This window comes from Streptopelia decaocto, assembly GCF_964273445.1.
Source record: "Streptopelia decaocto genome assembly, chromosome: 1".
NCBI classification, from domain to species: domain Eukaryota; kingdom Metazoa; phylum Chordata; class Aves; order Columbiformes; family Columbidae; genus Streptopelia; species Streptopelia decaocto.
Genome location: NC_138663.1, coordinates 2,463,123 through 2,483,357, shown reverse-complemented (window position 1 = coordinate 2,483,357; position 20,235 = coordinate 2,463,123). Strand labels below are relative to the sequence as shown.

The 20,235-nt window shown below is 39.3% G+C and overlaps 1 protein-coding gene across 1 annotated transcript in view; it reads left to right on the top strand.

Moving 5' to 3' along the window:
• LRGUK (leucine rich repeats and guanylate kinase domain containing) overlaps positions 1 to 20,235 on the top strand; it is a 58,748-nt gene that overhangs the window by 7,717 nt on the left and 30,796 nt on the right. The window contains exons 6-13 of the mRNA XM_082075289.1: positions 640 to 764; positions 5,387 to 5,530; positions 7,677 to 7,757; positions 8,930 to 9,016; positions 10,971 to 11,077; positions 15,208 to 15,327; positions 18,662 to 18,758; positions 19,872 to 19,985. Of these exons, the coding sequence (XP_081931415.1) occupies positions 640 to 764; positions 5,387 to 5,530; positions 7,677 to 7,757; positions 8,930 to 9,016; positions 10,971 to 11,077; positions 15,208 to 15,327; positions 18,662 to 18,758; positions 19,872 to 19,985 (875 nt within the window). The remainder of the gene's footprint in view (positions 1 to 639; positions 765 to 5,386; positions 5,531 to 7,676; positions 7,758 to 8,929; positions 9,017 to 10,970; positions 11,078 to 15,207; positions 15,328 to 18,661; positions 18,759 to 19,871; positions 19,986 to 20,235) is intronic.

The following is a 20,235-nucleotide window of genomic DNA, read 5'->3' as shown; positions in this document are numbered from 1 at the left end:
CAGGTGGAATTTAGAGTGAAATAGCCCTGTATGGTACTGTCATCTGATACTACTTGGATAATTTGTGTATAATTCTTGCATGTCAAGGTCAGTTTGGAACCGTGTTAAGTACTCTGTAAATGTAAAAAGATCACGCCCTTCTCTGATGACTCATATTCTAAGCTGACCTAATGACTGGTGCCCAGTTAAAGGCATAAAGACCCCCCTGTTTTAGCCTCTGATGAGCAGAATAGAGATTGCAGCACTAGAATTACAAGATACTGGTGAAGTAGCTCTTCCCCACATTCTTATTCCCTCATTTTCACTCCTTTCTTGATTCGCCACCTGCCCCAGTTACGCAGCTTGAAAGTCACAGAAACTTTCTGTATTAAAAGCTCCTCCAAAAAAGGGGGGAGGATATTTCTAGCTGGATCAGTATCGTTTATCCTGCAGCCCCACAAAAAGCTATTTCAGTCAAATGAGGCAGTAAGATTCAGAAAAGAGTGGATATAAGCAGCTGGGATTTTAAACTCAGCGTAAAGCATTTGATATCCAGCTCCCCTTAGCATAAAATTCACCCCCATTGGCTAATTTAGCTGCTAATTATTGTGAATGTTTTGTCTTCAGTTCTTGTCCTTAAATGCAAAAACCTCTGTATAGTTAATAACATCGAGGAGATAAGAGGACTGGAGAAGTGTCACAGTCTGACTCACCTCAGTTTGTCACACAACAGGCTCATTGCAATCGCTGGCCTTGAGAATTTACCGATCAAAATACTCAATCTGGTAAGAAAGAAGTAATTCTAGTTGTTTTCGTGTCTGTCTTTTATCAGTATATTATTGCCTTAATAAATGTGAAGGTAATAACACATTTTCAGAGGTATGTGTAATACCGGATGTGTTTTTTAATTAATACAGGGTTATAGAATGATACAGATTAGAAGGGAGGTGTGAATTCATCTGATCCAGGACCATCTCCAGCACCTTGTTTTGCATTTCTCCCAAGATATTTTGTATTTGCTCTGGGTAGGTTTTGTTGTTTCCTAGGTGATGTGTAAGAAGTTACAATCTGTGCAAGTCCCACAGTACAAACAATGAGGGCTTTTGTTTTGTTTGTTTGTTTTGTTGGGTTTTGGGGTGGGTTTTTTGGGTTATTTTAAGTACATTTCTTCATAATTTCCTCAAATTTTTAAACTGAGATTGGACATGGCACTTAGTGCCATCTAGTCAATGGGCTGGAGTTGGACCAAGGGTTGGACTTGATGATCTCTGAGGTCTTTTCCAACCCAGTTGATTCTGTGATAAAGTTGTGCTCATGATAGCAGTGAGCGAGGACAGGAGAGGGAAAAGCAAGGGCTGAGGAGCCTGCACTGCTTTGAGAACACAAGTCAAGTTTAGTATGCAAATCTGATATTTTATTAAAATGTATTTTATTTATTTTGTTTAATTTTTAAGGATTTTTCTAATGAGATAGGGAGCTTTATGTTGCCAGCTTGGCACCAAGCTATCTAGGGTATAATTGATTAAATATAACATTCCTAGATTGTATTTTTAGATGCCTTAGCGGTATGTATCTTATCTGGCTTCTGATTTCTGCAGTGCAGGGAACTGCACTGGAGCTGCTTGTTCTCTGCTGCTTTAAAATTCAGTGGAGAGAAAAGGACACTTAAAATACTTCATTATTCTGATCAAGCTGCTGACATCTCACAGGATCACAGAATCCCAGAATGTCAGGGGTTGGAAGGGCCCTGGAAAGCTCATCCAGTGCAATCCCCCCATGGAGCAGGAACACCCAGATGAGGTTACACAGGAAGGTGTCCAGGCGGGTTGGAATGTCTGCAGAGAAGGAGACTCCACAACCTCCCTGGGCAGCCTGGGCCAGTTGTTACCCTTAGTGAGAAGAAGTTTCTTCTCGAATTTAAGTGGAACCTCTTGTATTCCAGTTTGAACCCATTACTGCTTGTCCTATCATTGGTTGTCACCGAGAAGAGCCTGGCTCCATCCTCCTGGCACTCACCCTTTATATATCTGTAAACATGAATGAGGTCACCCCTCAGTGTCCTCTTGTCCAGCTCCAGAGCCCCAGCTCCCTCAGCCTTTCCTCACACGGGAGATGCTCCACTCCCTTCAGCATCTTTGTTGCCCTGCGCTGGACTCTCTGCAGCAGTTCCCTGTCCTGCTGGAACTGAGGGGCCACAACTGGACACAAGATTCCAGGTGTGGTCTCCCCAGGGCAGAGCAGAGGGGCAGGAGAACCTCTCTGACCTACTGACCACCCCCTTCTAACCCACCCCAGGTCCCATTGGCTTCCTGGCCACAAGGGCCCAGTGCTGGCTCATGGTCACCCTGCTGTCCCCAGGACCCCCGTGTCCCTTTCAGGACACATCAGGCCTTGGAAGTGCTTGTTTCTCTCTGTTGGGTATGAAGATAACCAAGGATAACTAACCCAGATATAGACTCTTTCTGCCAGTGCCTACACTGTTCTTGTTCTTTTACAGGTCTTGGGAAGGCATTTATGCTATAAATACAACAGGCTACTTCTTAATAGGTTTTACTTTATAATAATAATTTTAAAAGTATTTAATGGAGGACCAAAAAGCTATATATAGCAATATGCTCATATTTGCCACATTAGTTTTAAGCACCTATATAAATATTTTAGGTAAAGCAAGTGAATCCCGTATCAAGAATAGAAATATTCTTTTCCAATCCTTTTAAAATTTCAAAGTTTTTTCTTCTGTTCTGTAGGAATTGATATAGAAAATAATTACTGGGATCTGTACCCATCGAGGCCTTATTGGCCCTTGTACTTATTACTACTTTGATATTCAGGAAAGGTATTCGCATTTAAAATTGGACCAGTAGTATGTTTTGAATAATACATTGTAATAGTGTTCAGTAACATATTTTTAATATATTTCAGATGTATAATGCCTTCAGTAGCTTCCATTTATGCCCTTAGTGGCAGTAAAACTGGATTTTGTCTCACTTTTAGTGGATAAGATTAATTCAGATTGTCGTAATCCTATTGCTCATTTCAGAACTTTCAGACGTGATTTTGCCAATCTAAGCTGACAGGAAGATTTTTTTTCTCTAAACGCTTTTTTCAGGGAGAACTACAGTAAGTCACTCAACCATTGTGTGCCCTGATTTCCTCATCTGTTAAAAGGTCTAACGATAATTCTGTTCACAGAATCACAGAATTGACTGGGTTGGAAAAGGCCTCAGAGATCATCCAGCCCAACCCTTGGTCCAACTCCAGTCCATTGACTAGATCATGGCACTAAGTGCCATGTCCAATCTCAGTTTAAAAACCTCCATGGCCGGTGAGTCCAGCACCTCCCTGGGCAGCCATTCCAATGCCTGACCACTCTCTCTGCACAGAATTGCTTTCTCATCTCCAGCCTCAATTTCCCCCGGCAGAGTTGAAGCCCATGCCCCCTTGTCCTATTGCTGATGCCTGGGAGAAGAGCCCAATCCCCACCTGGCTAGAACTGCCCTTCAGGTAGTTCTAGAGAGTGCTGAGCTCAGCTCTAAGCCTCCTCTTCTCCAGACTAAACAAGCCCAGCTCCCTCAGCCTCTCCCCATAGGGCTTGTGTTCAAGTCCCTTCCCCAGCCTTGTTGCTCTTCTCTGGACCCGCTCCAGCACTTCAATCTCTTTCCTGAGCTGAGGGGCCCAGAACTGAACACAATACTCCAGGTGTGGCCTCCCCAATGCAGAGCACAGGGGAAGGATCACTGCCCTTGTCCTGCTGACCCCGCTCTGTTAGTAATGGTTTTCTGCTCCCTAAAGTGTTTTGGAGGTTGCGTTAACAGCTAAGCCTTATTAATATGAACATGTTCTTCAGTTTTGGTTCTTATGTGCTGATATGATTATTTATACAACTGCTTGTCTTTTTTAATTAGCGAAGTAGATAGTCACGTGCAGATTATGTAAACAGACAGATTTTTAGCACAGCATTTTCTTTTACTAATTAGAATAAAATGTAGTTCTTTGTTTCGTGGGAGCACTCATCCCCTCTCTTCCCATTGATTCAGCTTTATTTCCCATTTTCCCTTGAGCTTTTTAGGTTGGAAGAGTAGCAAGGTCTGAAGTTTGGAAGAAAGGCTTCGAAAACTGTAAATACTGCCTCAGTATCCCCAAAAGCCTTTATTCTGATTATGTTCACAAAAATTATAAAAATGTAGCTCTAATGAACTGGACTCTCAGGAATTTTATGTTTTGTGAAAAAAGGATCTCTACACAAACCCCTTTTATTCACAGAGTTTTGTGTGCACCTCTTGCATAGCATTTTGCAACCAGAGCTCTAAGCTGTTTCCTAATAAACAGAGGTCTAACGAAGAACAGGAAGAGAATAAAGAGCCTCGATGCTATTAATAACCTAATCAAACATTTAAAAGTCAGGAAAAATGTCAAGGACAGACAACTGGATTAACATGGGAGTCAGCTGGCTTATTTATTTCAACAGTTCCTAAATATTTATTAATAGAGTATGAGGCTTCTCAGCTTTCAGCACAAGGTGATGCTGATGGGAAAATATAACTTGCAAGGTTATAGAGAATCATGTCGAGAGGCCATCTGGGTACGTGTGGCCACTGGGGCAAAGATGAGTAAAAATCTAGTGTAATATGTTCTACCTATTTGGAGTTTGTAGCAGAAACAAGGATGTGATTTGTGAGGCCCTGAGAAATGAAACCATCTGGTATCCAGTGATAAATGTAGTTCTACTGTCTCATACCTTGTTTGGAAGGAACGTGAAACAATGATGGTTTTGAATTCTCTAAAGCTCAGTCTTTTCTTGTGTTAGAGTCTAGAAAACTTGCAGTAAGGTGTTTTGGTTTGGTTTGGTTTTTTAACATTCCTTTGCATGCTGTCACTGACAGTAAATAGAATCTGTCTTCACTTATTATGCATTAAGATGAGTTTGTGTATCCTAGAGATATTTTTATAGGCTCCCTGTAGTCCAAAAAAGACTGCACTTCTACCTTAATATTTTCATTATTTATTCTGTAATCACAAGTGTAAATGTAACCGTGATTACAGAGGGCAATTCTATGTATTTATGGATATGCTATAATTTTATGTGCACATCTATTTTCTACATTTTGAGTACAAGAGTATCCTTTAGCCAGTATCAGCTTTAAAAGAATGTTAGAGATGGTTTTGTTGCTGTTGGCTCTCGCTGCTATTCAAGGTGAGTTGAAGGCAAGTTAATCAGAAGGTTGTTGATTCGTTTTTCCTTGAGCAGTGCGGAAAGCTGCAATATTTCATCTAAGATGAAGATGGGGCTAATGCATAATCCTATTTGTAATAGGATTTTCAATAATAAAGTGATTTCTTCTTCAGGAAGGTTGATTTTCATCTGTAGAACTTTATCAACAGCTTATACGCTTTCATTTCTTCTTAGAGCTTTAACCAGATTGAGAAGATAAGTGGGTTGGACAGCTTGAAAACTCTACAGAAACTGGACCTATCTAGCAATAAAATAACTAGTCTAGAAGGCTTGGAGGAGCACGATCTACTAGAGATGATCAACCTAGAGGATAACCAGGTAGAGTAGTTAAATACTCATCTCGGCTTTTTCTAAGAATGCATACTATTTTTTTGACCTAAAATTCAAGCCCCTTAAGGCTTAATCAAAAAAATCTTACAACACTGCAAGAAATGAATATTAGAAAATATGACATTTTCTCCTTAGGTATTTCACTCCAATGCCGTTTCACATGTTGATTGATACTGTACCCCTCAGGCCTAATTTAATATCTCTAGGTGGGTTTATCTTTCTGTCGGCATCACTTCTATAGTATTTAGTGCTCACGTATCTAAAGAACTAGCAGTGCTCCCTTGAGTGGATGAGCCAGGGATGAGTTTGCAGCTTTTTCAGCTTGATTATTCTTGAGGATCTTTACTTACATCATGGCTTTTCTCCTGCCAGGCCTCAGGAGGCATTGCTAATACCTCTCAGCCCAATTTTATGACCATAGATTTTTCTGAGCTCTTAGCTGGAAGCTTCTTGTAAGGCAGAACGGCGTGTACTCTATAACAAAGTGGCTTTTGTTATGCAGCAGAATTTTCACTGGAAGTACAATGATATAATCCAACTCATTTGTATTTGAATTTTAAAACTCAAGGCATATATACATAATACTTTTGATATTGAGCTCCCAGGGACCTTACCTGAAAAGACCATCAATTCACGAATCATTTTGACATCACAGACAGATCTGCATGTGAAAAAGAAATCGAAGAAAATAAGAAATAAAAATATAAACCGGGAGCTGAACATTTTTCTGTCATTTTTCCCCATTTGCAAGATACATTGACAGGATTTAATTCAAGACGCCCTGAGTTATTTTTCTCACGCCATGTTCAGGTTGACATTTAAAGGTACATCAATTGCACAAGACAGGAAACTGATGGTATGGTTGCTATTAGCATTAATAACACCACTTCCATTGCCTCAGATAGTTTCCACTGTTCTTTACGGCACGCAAAAGCTATTAACTTTACCTCATCAAATTTTATCTCTTTTAATGATGTTATTGGAACTGTTTAATGAGTCGCCATTTTTTGAACATTTCCTTCTGGAGAATAATTTAAAGAGAATTTTAATTAATTGACACAGAAAGATCTGAGTTACATGAGCTCGCTGCCACCCAGAATGAGCTTAAATGGGCACGATAGGCTTATCTGCAGACTCTGATGTTCAATGATTTTCAAATGTTGACAATTGGCATTCTGTGATTTATGCAGGAAATCCACCCAAATGACATTTAACATGACCAAAACTGTTGTGGTGGCCTTCTTGTTATCTCAAAATTAATGTTTGTGGTTGGGGTTTATGTTTTTAGACACTTTCATAAGCCAAGTACAAGATAGGGATGGAATCTGAAGTTTTTGAGGTTCAGTCTTTCAATAGTGAAGGAAAATCAGGTTTCCTTACAGGGAAATTCATCCCAGCCTCCTATGGATCAGATGAGCTCTGGAACCGCCTCTCTTCAGTAATTTTAAAGTGAAGTTAAGCGCCCGACTTGGTCTAACTCAACAGATGGTGAAAATGAGGCGATGTGAATCCATTTGCCCTGTTTTGTTTTCATTGAGAGCTTTACAACTTTACAACTCACCCAATTTGATTAATCCCACACAACTTCTAACGCTTATTCAATGTGCCCAAGCGCAGCCAGCCCAGGTTTCCTGTGTGGACAGACCAGACCTGAAGTGGAATTCATCACACGCAGCCAAGGACAACTCTGCTGATGCTTTTCAGTCAAGTGCTGCAAGTTAGAAAGGTTGAACTCGAGCTCCAGTGAAAAGAAACTCTTCTTAAAAAAGGAATTATTATTATTATTTTTTTTGCTAGTGAACTGAAGCGCAAATATAACCGCAGAATTGCCTCACTTAAGCACATCAGCCGCATAAAAGCTAAATGGGTTAGGGCTTGACATTTGAAAGAACTGGAAAAATGCAGGTGGTTTGAAATTGCTGTCTGTATTATACTGCTGCTCCAGCTAACATCCAACTTGTCTGCCTTTTATGACTAAAGTGCCTTACTGAATGCTGTTAACATGGATACCCATTTTGTGAGTATAATGACTTTTTTTTTACGTCCAGACTTTAAGAGCAGGGATTAAAATATTTTCGTAGTTATCATGGGTTCTGTTGCTGCTGATTTATGCTCTGTTTCTGTCACTAATTAGATTGCTGAGCTGCGTGAACTCGACTATATTGAAGATCTGCCTCTCCTCAGAGTTTTAAATCTTTTAAAAAATCCTGTACAGGTAAGAAAGACCTGAAGAGGAAGCCAAAAATGAGAACCTAGAATTGCTGTTTGGGATCACATCTCAATCCATTTAAGCTCAGTTTCTGTCTCTGAGAGTGGCCAGGTCATTTCAGAGAACAAGAAATAATGAGTGATGGTTTCCCTGGGACATTTATGTGCCTTTGTCTGGGAACTTTATCTGGAGCAAAGCTGCGTATGAATCATTATGTTTAATATCCATGTAGTAATTCCATTAATTTTATTAATTCCATTTGTGAATCCATTTATGCATTTGTACTCACAACATCCCAGTATTTTTGTTTGGGAAAAGTTCACGTTTTCATTTGCTTTGAAGGTCTGTACTTAATTGTTCCTGGGAAAAGCTCGAAGGAACTTAAAAGTACTCCTTCTAAAACAATGTGTCTCTGGAACCTGTATCTTCTTTTCTTCTTTAGGATTTACTCAGTTCTCATCTATGGCTCCCATAATATTCCCAATTAATGAATTAAACATCCATTTTATCAACAACAATGACATTAGCAAAATATCAGAAATTCTGACTTTGACTCTGCATTTGTAATTTGTCCTGAGGGTTCAAAGACAATTCTATCCTGACTCTTGTGATTTCTGAGTTGTGTGAATTTTACAGTGATTTCCAGTGTCAGAAGGAAGAAAAATAGTAAGGGTTTAACAACTTCTTCTTGTAATTGCCAATTTTGTATTGACTTTTGTGGGAACGGCCTGTCCTGGCACACAACGAAATTAGCATGAAAAAATACCCAAAATAGGCTGTCCCTGCTCCTCCAGAATCTGAAAACCTGTTTCTGTTTAGATGTCCTTCCCCTAAGCAAAGTGATCCTGTTCCTTTCAATTACCGTTTTAATAACTTATACATTAAGCAATCATCTTAAGGCAGCTGCCTGAATTTCAGTTGTTTTAAAAGGACCTTACGGCTTTTAGAACTAAAAAGCTTTATGAACTTGTTAGTGCCAGCTTTCTCCTTTGATTTTTAATTCTTCTTTTTGATTGTCTCCAACTTAAAAGCCTATATGATGACAAATTTATAATGCAAAGTCTCTTTTAAAGTTCATATAGTGTTGCAATGTATTAAGGCAAATTTAATTTCAACCGATCAAAATTAAATATTTGATAGATCAGGTGAAGTACTTAAAGTGGAAATTTGTCCTTCAGGAGCAAACAGATTATTGGCTCTTCGTGATTTTCAAGTTGCTCCAACTAATAGAACTGGATCTCAAGAAGATTTCAGTGGAAGAAAAAGTAGGTAAACATCATATAATATAAATATCATATAATATAAATACTGTGCATGCACATGTAGCTTTGTAGTCACTTGGGTGTGATGAATCTCCCCTGTTTCAGCCCCCAAGAGAGGCTACAAATTCAGACGCTTTTGCTTTGAAATCCAGATATATACCCACAGAATTTCTGGAGTAGTTTTGTTGTGTAAAAATGCCAAGCTTATCTAAAAGCTTTGTGCAGTGAAGACATTTCCTTAGCAGCCATTGTCAATCTAAACAGGCAACTACATTCGTGAAATACTCTGGAGTGGTGAACTCTGAAAGTTATAATATTTGTTTCCTGTTCTATTTCATGCAGCTTTCACTGTAAAATCTTCTCAAAAAAAAACCCCAAACCTGCTCAAACTGCTCATGGTGACTTTCTGTTGTAGTAAAAACCTTTCCCTCTTGTGCCACTTTTACTGTAGTTTTGTTGCTGTGTGTAGTATTATATTTGGGCCCAAGCCATGCTAGAACTGTTAGAATTAACAGTCACCAATTGGGGTTGGATTTCAGGGAATTATCCTTTAAAACTGATCCTTGCAGGAAATGCATCAGTCCTAACTTTAGCCATGTAAATATTAGCATTCTTGTTTAATGCCAGCCCCTCTATATCATGAACACAGAGAAGGGATGATACCAAAATGTAGTTTACCCCACATATTCGAGGTGTTGATCTTACTCTTTGTCTTAGGTGGCGATCTGTTTTCCTTCCAATAACATTTTGAATATATTAAAGTAACTTTTCCTTCTCTATGGACTCTAAAAGTGAGCCTGGATGACTGGTTTAGACTAGGACCTAACTTGCGGATGATTGAAGTCATCTCAGAAAACAGTCTCCTTGGGTTATTTTAGGACTTGTACTCCAGCCTCATAAACTCTGAGTTGATCTGGAGGCAGCAGCTCTTCTGCCTCACTAACACACAAAAGGGATTGACAGAAATGTTGTAGCTTAGCTCAGAAGTGTAGTTTTGAGGTGAAAATCCCACTTGCCCAACTTGCCGTCCATGGTTATTATCGCAGAATAATCTTGCAGCATAGGAACTCAACTTCTTTTGGACTAACCTTGACCAGATGATGTGCGTCAGGCTGCACCGAGTGTGTTCCTCACCACTAATTCAGACCAAAAGACCAAACCAGAGCTAGAACGAGCTCCCTTCTTCCAATTCCCCCAAAATAGTGTGGACATTGGATACCGAATATTGAAAATTTTGCATTAAAGATCTGCTCCTGTTGCACCAAACTACTTGTTAATTAATATAGACGTGGTTGTCATTGGAGCTTACGGTGGGATTTTGCAGCAGTGTTGGCTACTTGATATTTGCTGGTTTACATGAAATGACTCAGTAGTTTTAACTGTTTCTGAGTGGGTAGGATTAATAATACCAAAAAAATATACGACTCATTAGCAGGCAGTACCCTCAACAGAGTGTTCAGCAGAATGGATGGAGGGAATCCTTGGAGTTTGAGTGTTCTTTCTCCCAGGAAAGACAGAAATGCATCGTCAGGAGAAAATTGCAATTTGCTTACTTTGTTAATGCCCATTCTGCTCCTCTTGTGACGAGTAAGTGAATGGCTTCAGTCCCTCAGGACTTTAGTTCCACCAGCACTGAGAGGATGCAAATTAATGGATAATTAAAACCTAAGCAAAATTACTTTGCATCTTACGTGGCATCCTGTTTTCTTTCCAGTAAAAGGTTGAATATATTAAAGACAGTGGGCTACATCTGGCTGCTTTCCATCCATCTATCAGATTGTACTTAAACCCCCTGAAAAGATTGATGTAGTGGAGCACTCACAGACAACCCAGTACAAAGACTGACCCTCATAAATATGAAATCATCATTATTCAGAGTGATCTGTAAAGCATATTGCAGCTGGAAACAATTACATCACTGCTCTCCTTTCTTTTTGCCCCTGAACTGTGGAAACAGGTTGCTGCAGTGAATAAATACGATCCTCCTCCAGAAGTTGTTGCTGCGGAAGATCATATGGCTCAGGTGATGTATAGCGTGCTGCAGCCCCACCGAATATTTGACAGGTAAACCTACCTTCACTTCACATCACCCCCTGAGGGTGGCACTCGAGTAAAGCAGAACACATTGTGACATTTCGAGGGACGTTTTTCTGCCCCTCTCCAACCTCTGAATTAATGTAACGAAGAAGAGACGTTCCGTAATATTCCGGTAGCAGTCTGGAAATTAGGCAAATCGTATTTGGTTGAAATTGATTATGGAATGAAGTGAGTCATTCACCTCTGCAGTCTGAGACAGATTGGCCACAGCTCCATTTCTTTGCAACAAGCTGTTGAAACAGATGGCCATTTGCACCATAAACGAAAGATGCAACATTTCTATCAATACCCAAAGGCAATTTCTAAAAATCTCTAGAGGGAGAAGAGAGCTGTAAAACGTATCATCTCCCTGTTCTGCTCACTGCTTCTCTTCACACTATTGGCATCCCGTTGTGAAGCAAATGACTTTATTTTGTGGCTTTGGGGCACATTTTATATTCATAAAATGAAATTTTCAAGTTTGTACTTAAGGAAGTCCAGCTATTTCTACCTTTGGGAGGCGATGATGCCGACTGCCACGTAAAGCACAGAAGGGAGAGGCAAACCCATGTTCTTTTTCCAACATTTCCATGCCAAATGACTTCTCTCAGTCTCATTTCTCATCTAGAAAATGGAAATATTCGCACTTTGCTGCTCTGCAGATGTGTTAAGATATTTGCTTGATGAATGCTTGGAAAATGCTTTGACGTACTCTGATGGATGATGCTCTGAAATATGCATGATTTATTATTGTATTGGCTACGGTGGGCACTGCGATCAACTTTTGTGCCCCACACTCTGCTTTAACACCATTTTGAACATCTTAATTCATAATGAGTAACTGGATTTAAGATCCATGATTTAGTAACTCCGAAATTCGTATTTTTAGAATATCTTTATTGCGAGTCCTGTGTTTTCTGGGGTTGTTGATGGACAGCAGGAACCAGGAGTGATGACAGCTCTGAGAATTCTTAGCAATTCTTATTTACTGTGATGCAAGGTTGGAGATTTCTTTAAAAGAAATAAAATAAAAGAGCACAATAGTTTTACCTAAAGGCATGGATTTCTTCCAATGCAGACATAGGCTCTGTTTAAATACTTGTTTATTGGATTGTGTATGTGTATCTCCATTGCTGGAAAGAAACAATTCTGTCTTCTGTCAGAGGTATCGTGTACACAAACATATAAACACGCAGACCAGCATTTATGGTACTGACCAAAATTGTTAATGATGCTTTGAATGTTTGCCCGTGCTCAGCTGGAAAGCACACAACACAGTCATTAATGAAATCTTCCTAATGATGATGTGTTATGGTCTTCTACACTATAAAATGCTTACTGGGACCAGATTGGTATAGTTCATTTGCATCTCGTTAGATGAGATTATAGTTAATTCTGTTTTAGTAATATCTCTATTAAAAATAAAACCTGAAAACAAAGCGAAAAGTTACATTGCAGCATCCTTTGCAGTTAGAAAACATTAAGTTTTTTATGCCATTCCCTCTCTCTGTGTAGCTTGTGGTTCTATCTTTAATTACACGGTAACACACCACTGAACAATATTATGTGTATTTTTCCCCTACTATAAAAGCACATGACATTTAAAAAGGTGGCTTGATCATAGTTATAACAGAAATTGAATAACAAGGCTCTTCAGTCTGTTGGGCAAGTACACGATGGGACCTGATATCTGGCTATTGAGGATAAATTCATGCAGAGAAGAAATAGAGCATGATTATTTTTGACAATGAAGGTAATTAACCATTGGAACGTTTTACTATGGGTACCAAGAATTCCTCACAACTGGAACATTTTTTAATTAAAACACACTCTAACAGAACCTCAGGTATTAGACTTGAAACAAGAACTAACCTGAAGAAATCCTGTTGCCAGTGTGATGTGGGGCATCTGAGTAGATGATCCCAGTAGATGATCCTTCTGGCCTTGAAGTCTATTAATCTTGCACGGAAGTGTATTTCTGTACTCACAGAGATAAAGTTGAAAGATGCACATTAAATGAGCCAAGAACTCTTTCCAAGATGCTGCTCAGAAGTCATAGGAAACCCCAAACTTTTGGTTTAGCTTTCTGAGAACCAGTAAGTGGTGATGTAATGAAAAACAGCATTATGGAAATGTTCTTCATATCCTTCTGATGAAATAATAAATCCAAGGAATTTGAGGGTACGAGGAGTTTGAGCAATGAAAACTTATTTAAGGGAATTTGAATTCCGAGTACAATCATGCCAAGTAATGATATATTGTACCATTACTGGATATAACACTTCCTTGTAAAAGAAAAGATTCTGGAGGAATTCTATAATTTATAAGCATGTAACAGGTTCCATTCATGGAGAAGGAATATATTAAAACCATGTTGAAGATAAGGGCTCTCCCTTCACAGACCTGCCTTGGCATCGTTATTCTTGCCTTGAGCAAGAGTTTGAACCTTTTTGCTACATCTTGATCAATTTTGAATCTCTAGTCACTAAGCATGTTTCCTGGAATTCCCATCTTTGAGATGGTTCGTTTATAATATGATGGTTGTAGTATCCACAACTGTCACTAACACCTCCTGAGATCATGTTGTTTTAAACTGGTGTTTTCCTTACCACAAATGTCAGGAAAGGGAAAGACGATCTGAACAGCTCAGATAATCAATATAGGAGGAAGGTATTTCTTGAACTGAACACGTCACCGATTCAGATAACGATTTTTTAAATGTATTTTTACCTTCCTCAGTATTTTTAATGTACTGTGCTAATAAGCTTATTGTGCCAACGTTGTCCGATGTTTTATAATTGTCACCAATTAAATCTCCCAAGAGTTCTACAACTGTCTTGCTTTGAAGTAGCCGAGTGGATGGAACACTGAGCCAGGATCTGGGTTCATTTCACAGCTTAGTAACTGCACATATGTACGGACTCGAGCCAGTTTCTTAATTTATTAGGTGTATCTGTTATTTCTTCTGTGAGAATAGTACTCCATAACAGAATTAGACTGAATTGCATTATTATCTTAGTGCTTCTGAAGCATCAAGTCCCATTATATACGTATAATCTGGTAGAAAATAGAGTTGGTTTGCTGAACCTAAACTAGGAGTAAAGCCATTATTTTGAAATCTTTTCCCTCCATGCTTGTGTTGGATGGTTATCATTGCTTCTTATGGAGCTAGAGAAAAGCTAAAATAAATATACTCTGTTTTCAGGAATTTGGGTTTACCTATTTAAAATCACATTAAATGGAAGCTGAACACACATTGATGGTTTCTTTCCACTTTAAAATTTAAATTTAAAGCTATTCGTTAGGTAAAAATAAGTGGATTTATTTCAGCTGTTTCTGGCATATCACCCAGTGGCTTAATCTTAAGATCTAGCTGAGATTTAAAAAGGAGAGTCCCAAGTTGCATTCCATTTGTAGCTGTATCAATAAAGTACTGGACTCTCCAAAGTGCAGAAATGCTATTCATTCTAATATTTACAGCTGGAAGTGGAAAACTGGGGATCTCACCATCTGCTCAGCACGGAGAAAATGGAAGGCTTTGTATTTTTCCAGCACTTTGGGTTCTTTTATTGTCGCGTTATTTGTGTTCAGTGGAGTTTCAGGATCTTGGTGTTTTTCATTGTATTGAATTGAAGAGTTCTTTACAAATTTCCACCTTCATCCGTCAAGGCTGTGGAAGTCAGCAAGGTTACATTCAGGAGTGCGTAAAGGTTTGTAGATCGAGTCCAGGTTCACACCAGGCTTATTATCCTGATTATTAAAATACTTACCATCCCTATGATAGACTTAGAAAACTCTTAAACAAATCCCAGCAACACCGTGACTGCAGAGGGAGCTTTAAATCACAAAAGATTATAGTAGACGTAACATTATTCCTTTTGCAAAAGAGACCCGGGGGTCTTTAATGTGGTATTTTGTGCTATTTTTATGTTTCGAGCATGTCAAACCGAGCACACGCTTCTCCTGCTTTTCATCTACGCTGTGAACAATGTGAATAGTGTGATAGACAGATGAGATTAGTTGAAGTGGCGATAAAGTCTCCGCAGAAGCTTTCTAGAAAGTTGCTAAAGATTTCATTTGTAGGTAATGTAATGGCTCCTTATTTTCCTTTCTTGTAGCACTTTACCCAGTCTTGATACTCCCTACCCCATGCTGGTATTAGTTGGTCCTCTAGCCTCTGGTAAGAGAGAACTTACTCATAAGATCTGCAGACAGTTCAACAATTTCTTCAGATATGGGTAAGTTTGCTCCATACATTTAAAGAACACCAAGTGATCGAGTCTAGAATTGCTGCTGGTTTGTTTGTTTGTTTCTTTCTTTCTTTTTAAGAAGTTAAAGACAACCAATAAATATTCATTGCTATGCATTTCATCTCTTCCCAGGCCTTGATTGCCTGGAGTCATCAAATACTTTCTTAAAAGAAAAGCTGTTTAAATTATCATGTTCTTTTTGAAGGTGAACAGCAAACAAACAAACCAAAATTCATCGTTTAGCGCTCCTTTTATTGATCTGTTCTTTCTACGCTCACTAATGCCCCTCAACCCAAGCATCTGGTTAGATATGTATGCATTTCTCTTAATTTTTGTGATGCACCTGCGTATAACCACATTAGCGTGCCTGTGCAGACTGCACCCAGAAAATAGGAAAGGCAGCGAGTACAATTGCTGGACCAGTTTATTATCCTGTGAGTAGCGTTATCAGAGCAAATGGCACCTTTCAGACTTCACCACCAGCTGGGAGGACTAATTCTCCCTATCTGAAAAGTCTGAATTACGGTCCTTACCGCCTTGGGCTCCCTGTGTAGTTAGTGGAGAGAAATGATGTCCTTCCAAGGGAGGTTCAGCGTTTGTGAATCACGTTCCCTGAGGTATCTACTTATTTTCAATGCACAGTAGACAGGAGGTCTGGCTAAGTTAGATCAGCACTATCCGTTGCCTAAAATTAGGTGATGCAAACTCTTCCTCTTATCCACCCATTCCATTCTTCACAATATTTGGCTTTCCTAAGTCCTATAGTACAAGCTATTCGACACTGGTCTGTATTCCCGTTGTATTATCTGTCCTCTGTGTTCTCAGTTTTTTATTACACTAAATCATCCATTATTCATTTTTAACCAGACTTTGGCCATAGTTTCACATCTATAGCGTTTGCCACAATAGGACCTCATTCTATATTTGTGCATTCAGATATTGAAGAGGTTGGTTCTAAGAAAGGGACCACAAGCACGTGCATATATGAGAATAATTCCTGGGAATTCGTAGCATCCCAGGATGCTCTGCCTGTCTTTTGGATGTCTACTAGTAACCTTCTTCTCTAACATAATACACCCTGGTGGGGCCCATATGTATTTCTGTCTGCTCTGTACTCAGATTATAACCACTTGCTGTATTATATCATTAAACTGGCAAGTTGAAAAGACATTTTAAGGAAAGACCTGTGAAGATTATGCGACTTGGAAAAATGACTTCATGGCTTTCTTTAAAACAACTACTGTGTTTTGAAAGACTAGATTGGAAATTGCAGACTAATTGAATGCCAATTGGCACTATGTGGGGTTTTTTAAGAGCATTGTTTTTATACTGTGTGGTTTATTTCCTAAAAGCCTTACGCATGAGAGGAAAAAAAAGGGAGAGAGACAGAATCTTAACAGAGCAGAAAATTGCAACCATAAAGCAAAGTTGTATTTTAATTATTCAGTGGAGATTTAAGCAATTTTATGGGTTACACTTTTAAATTTCCAACATACCACTCATTAAAAATGTATTTCATGCGAGAAACCCCGGCAGTTTGAATGTAAACACGGCCTTGCAATTAGAAGGGGTTGTAACGTTTAAAAGTGTTTCAAAAAATAAAGTGAAATTGGACCCTCAAACCATCTGGCTATTACTCAGGAATGACCTTTAAAGCTGAATTTGTTCATAATATCTTAAAGCAAATCAGGCCTTTGAAGTGAAATTTTACGGAGTCCATGTGTAGCACAACGTTCTCATTTGCTTGCTGATAAAAAAGAGAGTGGTACCCGCTGATGCCATGATGGTTAAAATACATCAAGCTCTGCATTATAGACTAAACTTCTTAATGGTTTATAACTCAGCTACCTTGAATAAAAGAATAGAAATGGCCTGGTAGGCGGCATATTTTTTTTGCCATGTTTTCCAGGACAATGCAGCAGAAATCAAGGAGTTAAAACGTTGATGTGAATCAGTGCCCAAGCTCCACGTTGCACTTTTGTGCCTGCTATCCTGCAATGGAAAAATTAAAAACAAAACCAAAGCATAAACCGGTAGCAAAATATAATTTCCTAAGATAGAACATGAATCACAGTGTATGTTAATCTAAAATTGCTAGATGCGCTGCCTTAGCTGGGTTTTTTGGTGTTGTTTGGGGTTTTGTTTTAGTTTTGCATCCTGGTCGTAAGCTCATGTATCTGAGGTTTATCCTGTCGTCCTTATGTACTGGCAGACAATTATTTTGCCTGCCTTGTATCCCACTTATCTCCCTAGATTCAGGATTGTTTTTCCCCTTATTATTAGGAATCTATTTAAAGATCACACAGAATCACAGAATCGACTGGGTTGGAAAAGCCCTCAGAGATCATCAAGTCCAACCCTTGGTCCAACTCCAGTCCATTGACTAGATCATGGCACTAAGTGCCATGTCCAGTCTCGGTTTAAAAACCTTCAGGGCCGGTGAGTCCAGCACCTCCCTGGGCAGCCATTCCAATGCCTGACCACTCTCTCTGCACAGAATTGCTTTCTAATCTCCAGCCTCAATTTCCCCTGGCAGAGTTGAAGCCCATGCCCCCTTGTCCTATTGCTGATGCCTGGGAGAAGAGCCCAATCCCCACCTGGCTAGAACTGCCCTTCAGGTAGTTCTAGAGAGTGCTGAGCTCAGCTCTAAGCCTCCTCTTCTCCAGACTAAACAAGCCCAGCTCCCTCAGCCTCTCCCCATAGGGCTTGTGTTCCAGTCCCTTCCCCAATCGTGTTGCTCTTCTCTGGACCCGCTCCAGCACTTCAATCTCTTTCCTGAGCTGAGGGGCCCAGAACTGAACACAATACTCCAGGTGTGGCCTCCCCAATGCAGAGCACAGGGGAAGGATACTGCTGACCACGCTACCTTTGATACAGGACAGGATACCATTGGTCTTTATTGGTCTTTATAGCTTTTTCTTAACCTCACAGTTCAGCCTAACTCCTGGTCTCCTTTTCCATATTTAAGATTCTATTTTATATCATCCACAAACTGACATAACTGGAAAAAAAAATGGTTCCATCATTTCTCTATTCCAGGGTTCTGTGACAGCTTCAGTTCAGGCTGTCCTGGGCTGGGGGATTTATAGCCAAAATGTAATGTTACATTTAAACGGTTTTGGGGTTTTTTTTGTATTTATGGGTTAATCTTTCAAATCTGTGGCATTAGCGGTATGATTTGCACCTCTTTATCTTTCTCATATTTCTTCTCTTCTTAAAAATAAAATGATTTGTAGTATTCCCCCTTTCCCCTCCTCCTATTCCGGAGCTGCTTCTATGATTGAAAACAGGTTATTTCTTTATTATACCGTATATCTTCCAGTCCCTGTCACACAACCAGGGCAGCTTATTTTGGTGAAGACAACAGACTTGACTACTATTTCATTTCTCAAGAAGCATTTGACAAAATGGTGAACACAGTAAGTACCTGACTAGTATCCTACTAGGCCTATTTTCTGCACCTAAACTCAAATTTTCGGTCCAAGTCTGATTTTCTAAATAGTTTTATATTACGTTTTTGGCTGTGTGTGCATGCTTATTCACTCACAGTTATATGGCGTAAGTTCATGGACGGAAACCACAAATTCATTGTGTATTTGTGCTCTCCTTTCTTCTGTATGAATGCACAGAAACCATTAAATGGGCATAATGCTCAGTAGGAATCTTTAAACAGTAGTCTAATGTAGAAATAAACTGATTTCCACATGGAAATATCGTGTGTGTGTGTGCAGGAAATAACAACTCTTGAAATAGCCACCATATTTTTAATCTTCTTTGTTTTTTTCCCAATTCTTCCAGCAACCCTGCAGGGAATTCAATCTTTTAAAGTTTAGCAAATTCACCCTCAAGGCGTTGCGTTTCTCTCTTAAGGCAATGTGCCTCCAGCTACTGTTTCTGATGCCTTTTGCTGCCTGCCATAAAACTTTGGCTTGAAAAACCACAACAGAGCTCATTATTTGCACAGATACAAACAGGGGAGCCAACACAGTCTTAAGCAACTGATCTGGTCCTTAATGAGAAGTAGCTTAATTTTAACAGAATATAATCTGCTCGCATCTCTCTAGAAATACTACTGGGAAGCAGAGTTTCAGTTGTCAGATTTTAAATTTGAAATTTCTTGGCCAATTATACATTCTCCTTGCAGATTTGTTTCTGTCCTCTCTTTTCTTTGGCATCTTCTGTTTTCTATGGCGTGGCCATATGGTTTGATGTAATGTCAACAGAAGGGTGCCCCTTGCTTTAGATCTTGCTTTCTCTACGCTGTGAACGAATTACCAATGAAAGCTGGAAGCTGTCAGCAGCTTGTTTTCAAGACACCGGTGTTTTATTATCCACGAACAACATACAAGCCCATACCTGGCAGGACTACGTGCTCTTCTCTGCAAAACTTGTCCTCCCGTTGCCCTCATTACCATTGATGATTTAGGTGGGGAGAAAGCAAGAAAGCAATGAAGACTCATTATGCCGCTTTAATGAAATTGTTTCCCTTAAAATATTTCCTTTGTCGTTTTACTTGCTGTTTTGAATTTCAGGGAAAGTTTATAGCAACCTATAAGTACAGCGGCTATTACTATGGACTTGGAAGAGACACAGTAGAATCGATTGCCGGAGAAGGTCTTGCAACCTGTGTTCACTTAGAAATAGAGGTAAGGATCACTTATTGCTGACTATTTTTGAATGAGTCATTCTGTAAGAATTCTGTGGAGGAATTCATGCAGTTTGACTAAGGTCTGTTTCAGCTGCCTACATATTATAATATAACTGCCGATATAACCATATTAATAGAATATATTCTAATATGACCACTTAGTGACGCAAGAGACATCCTATGGCTTTCTGCCCAGCTGCTGATGCGCTTGAACTAGTTGTGTGGGCTTCATTACAATCACTGCAGAT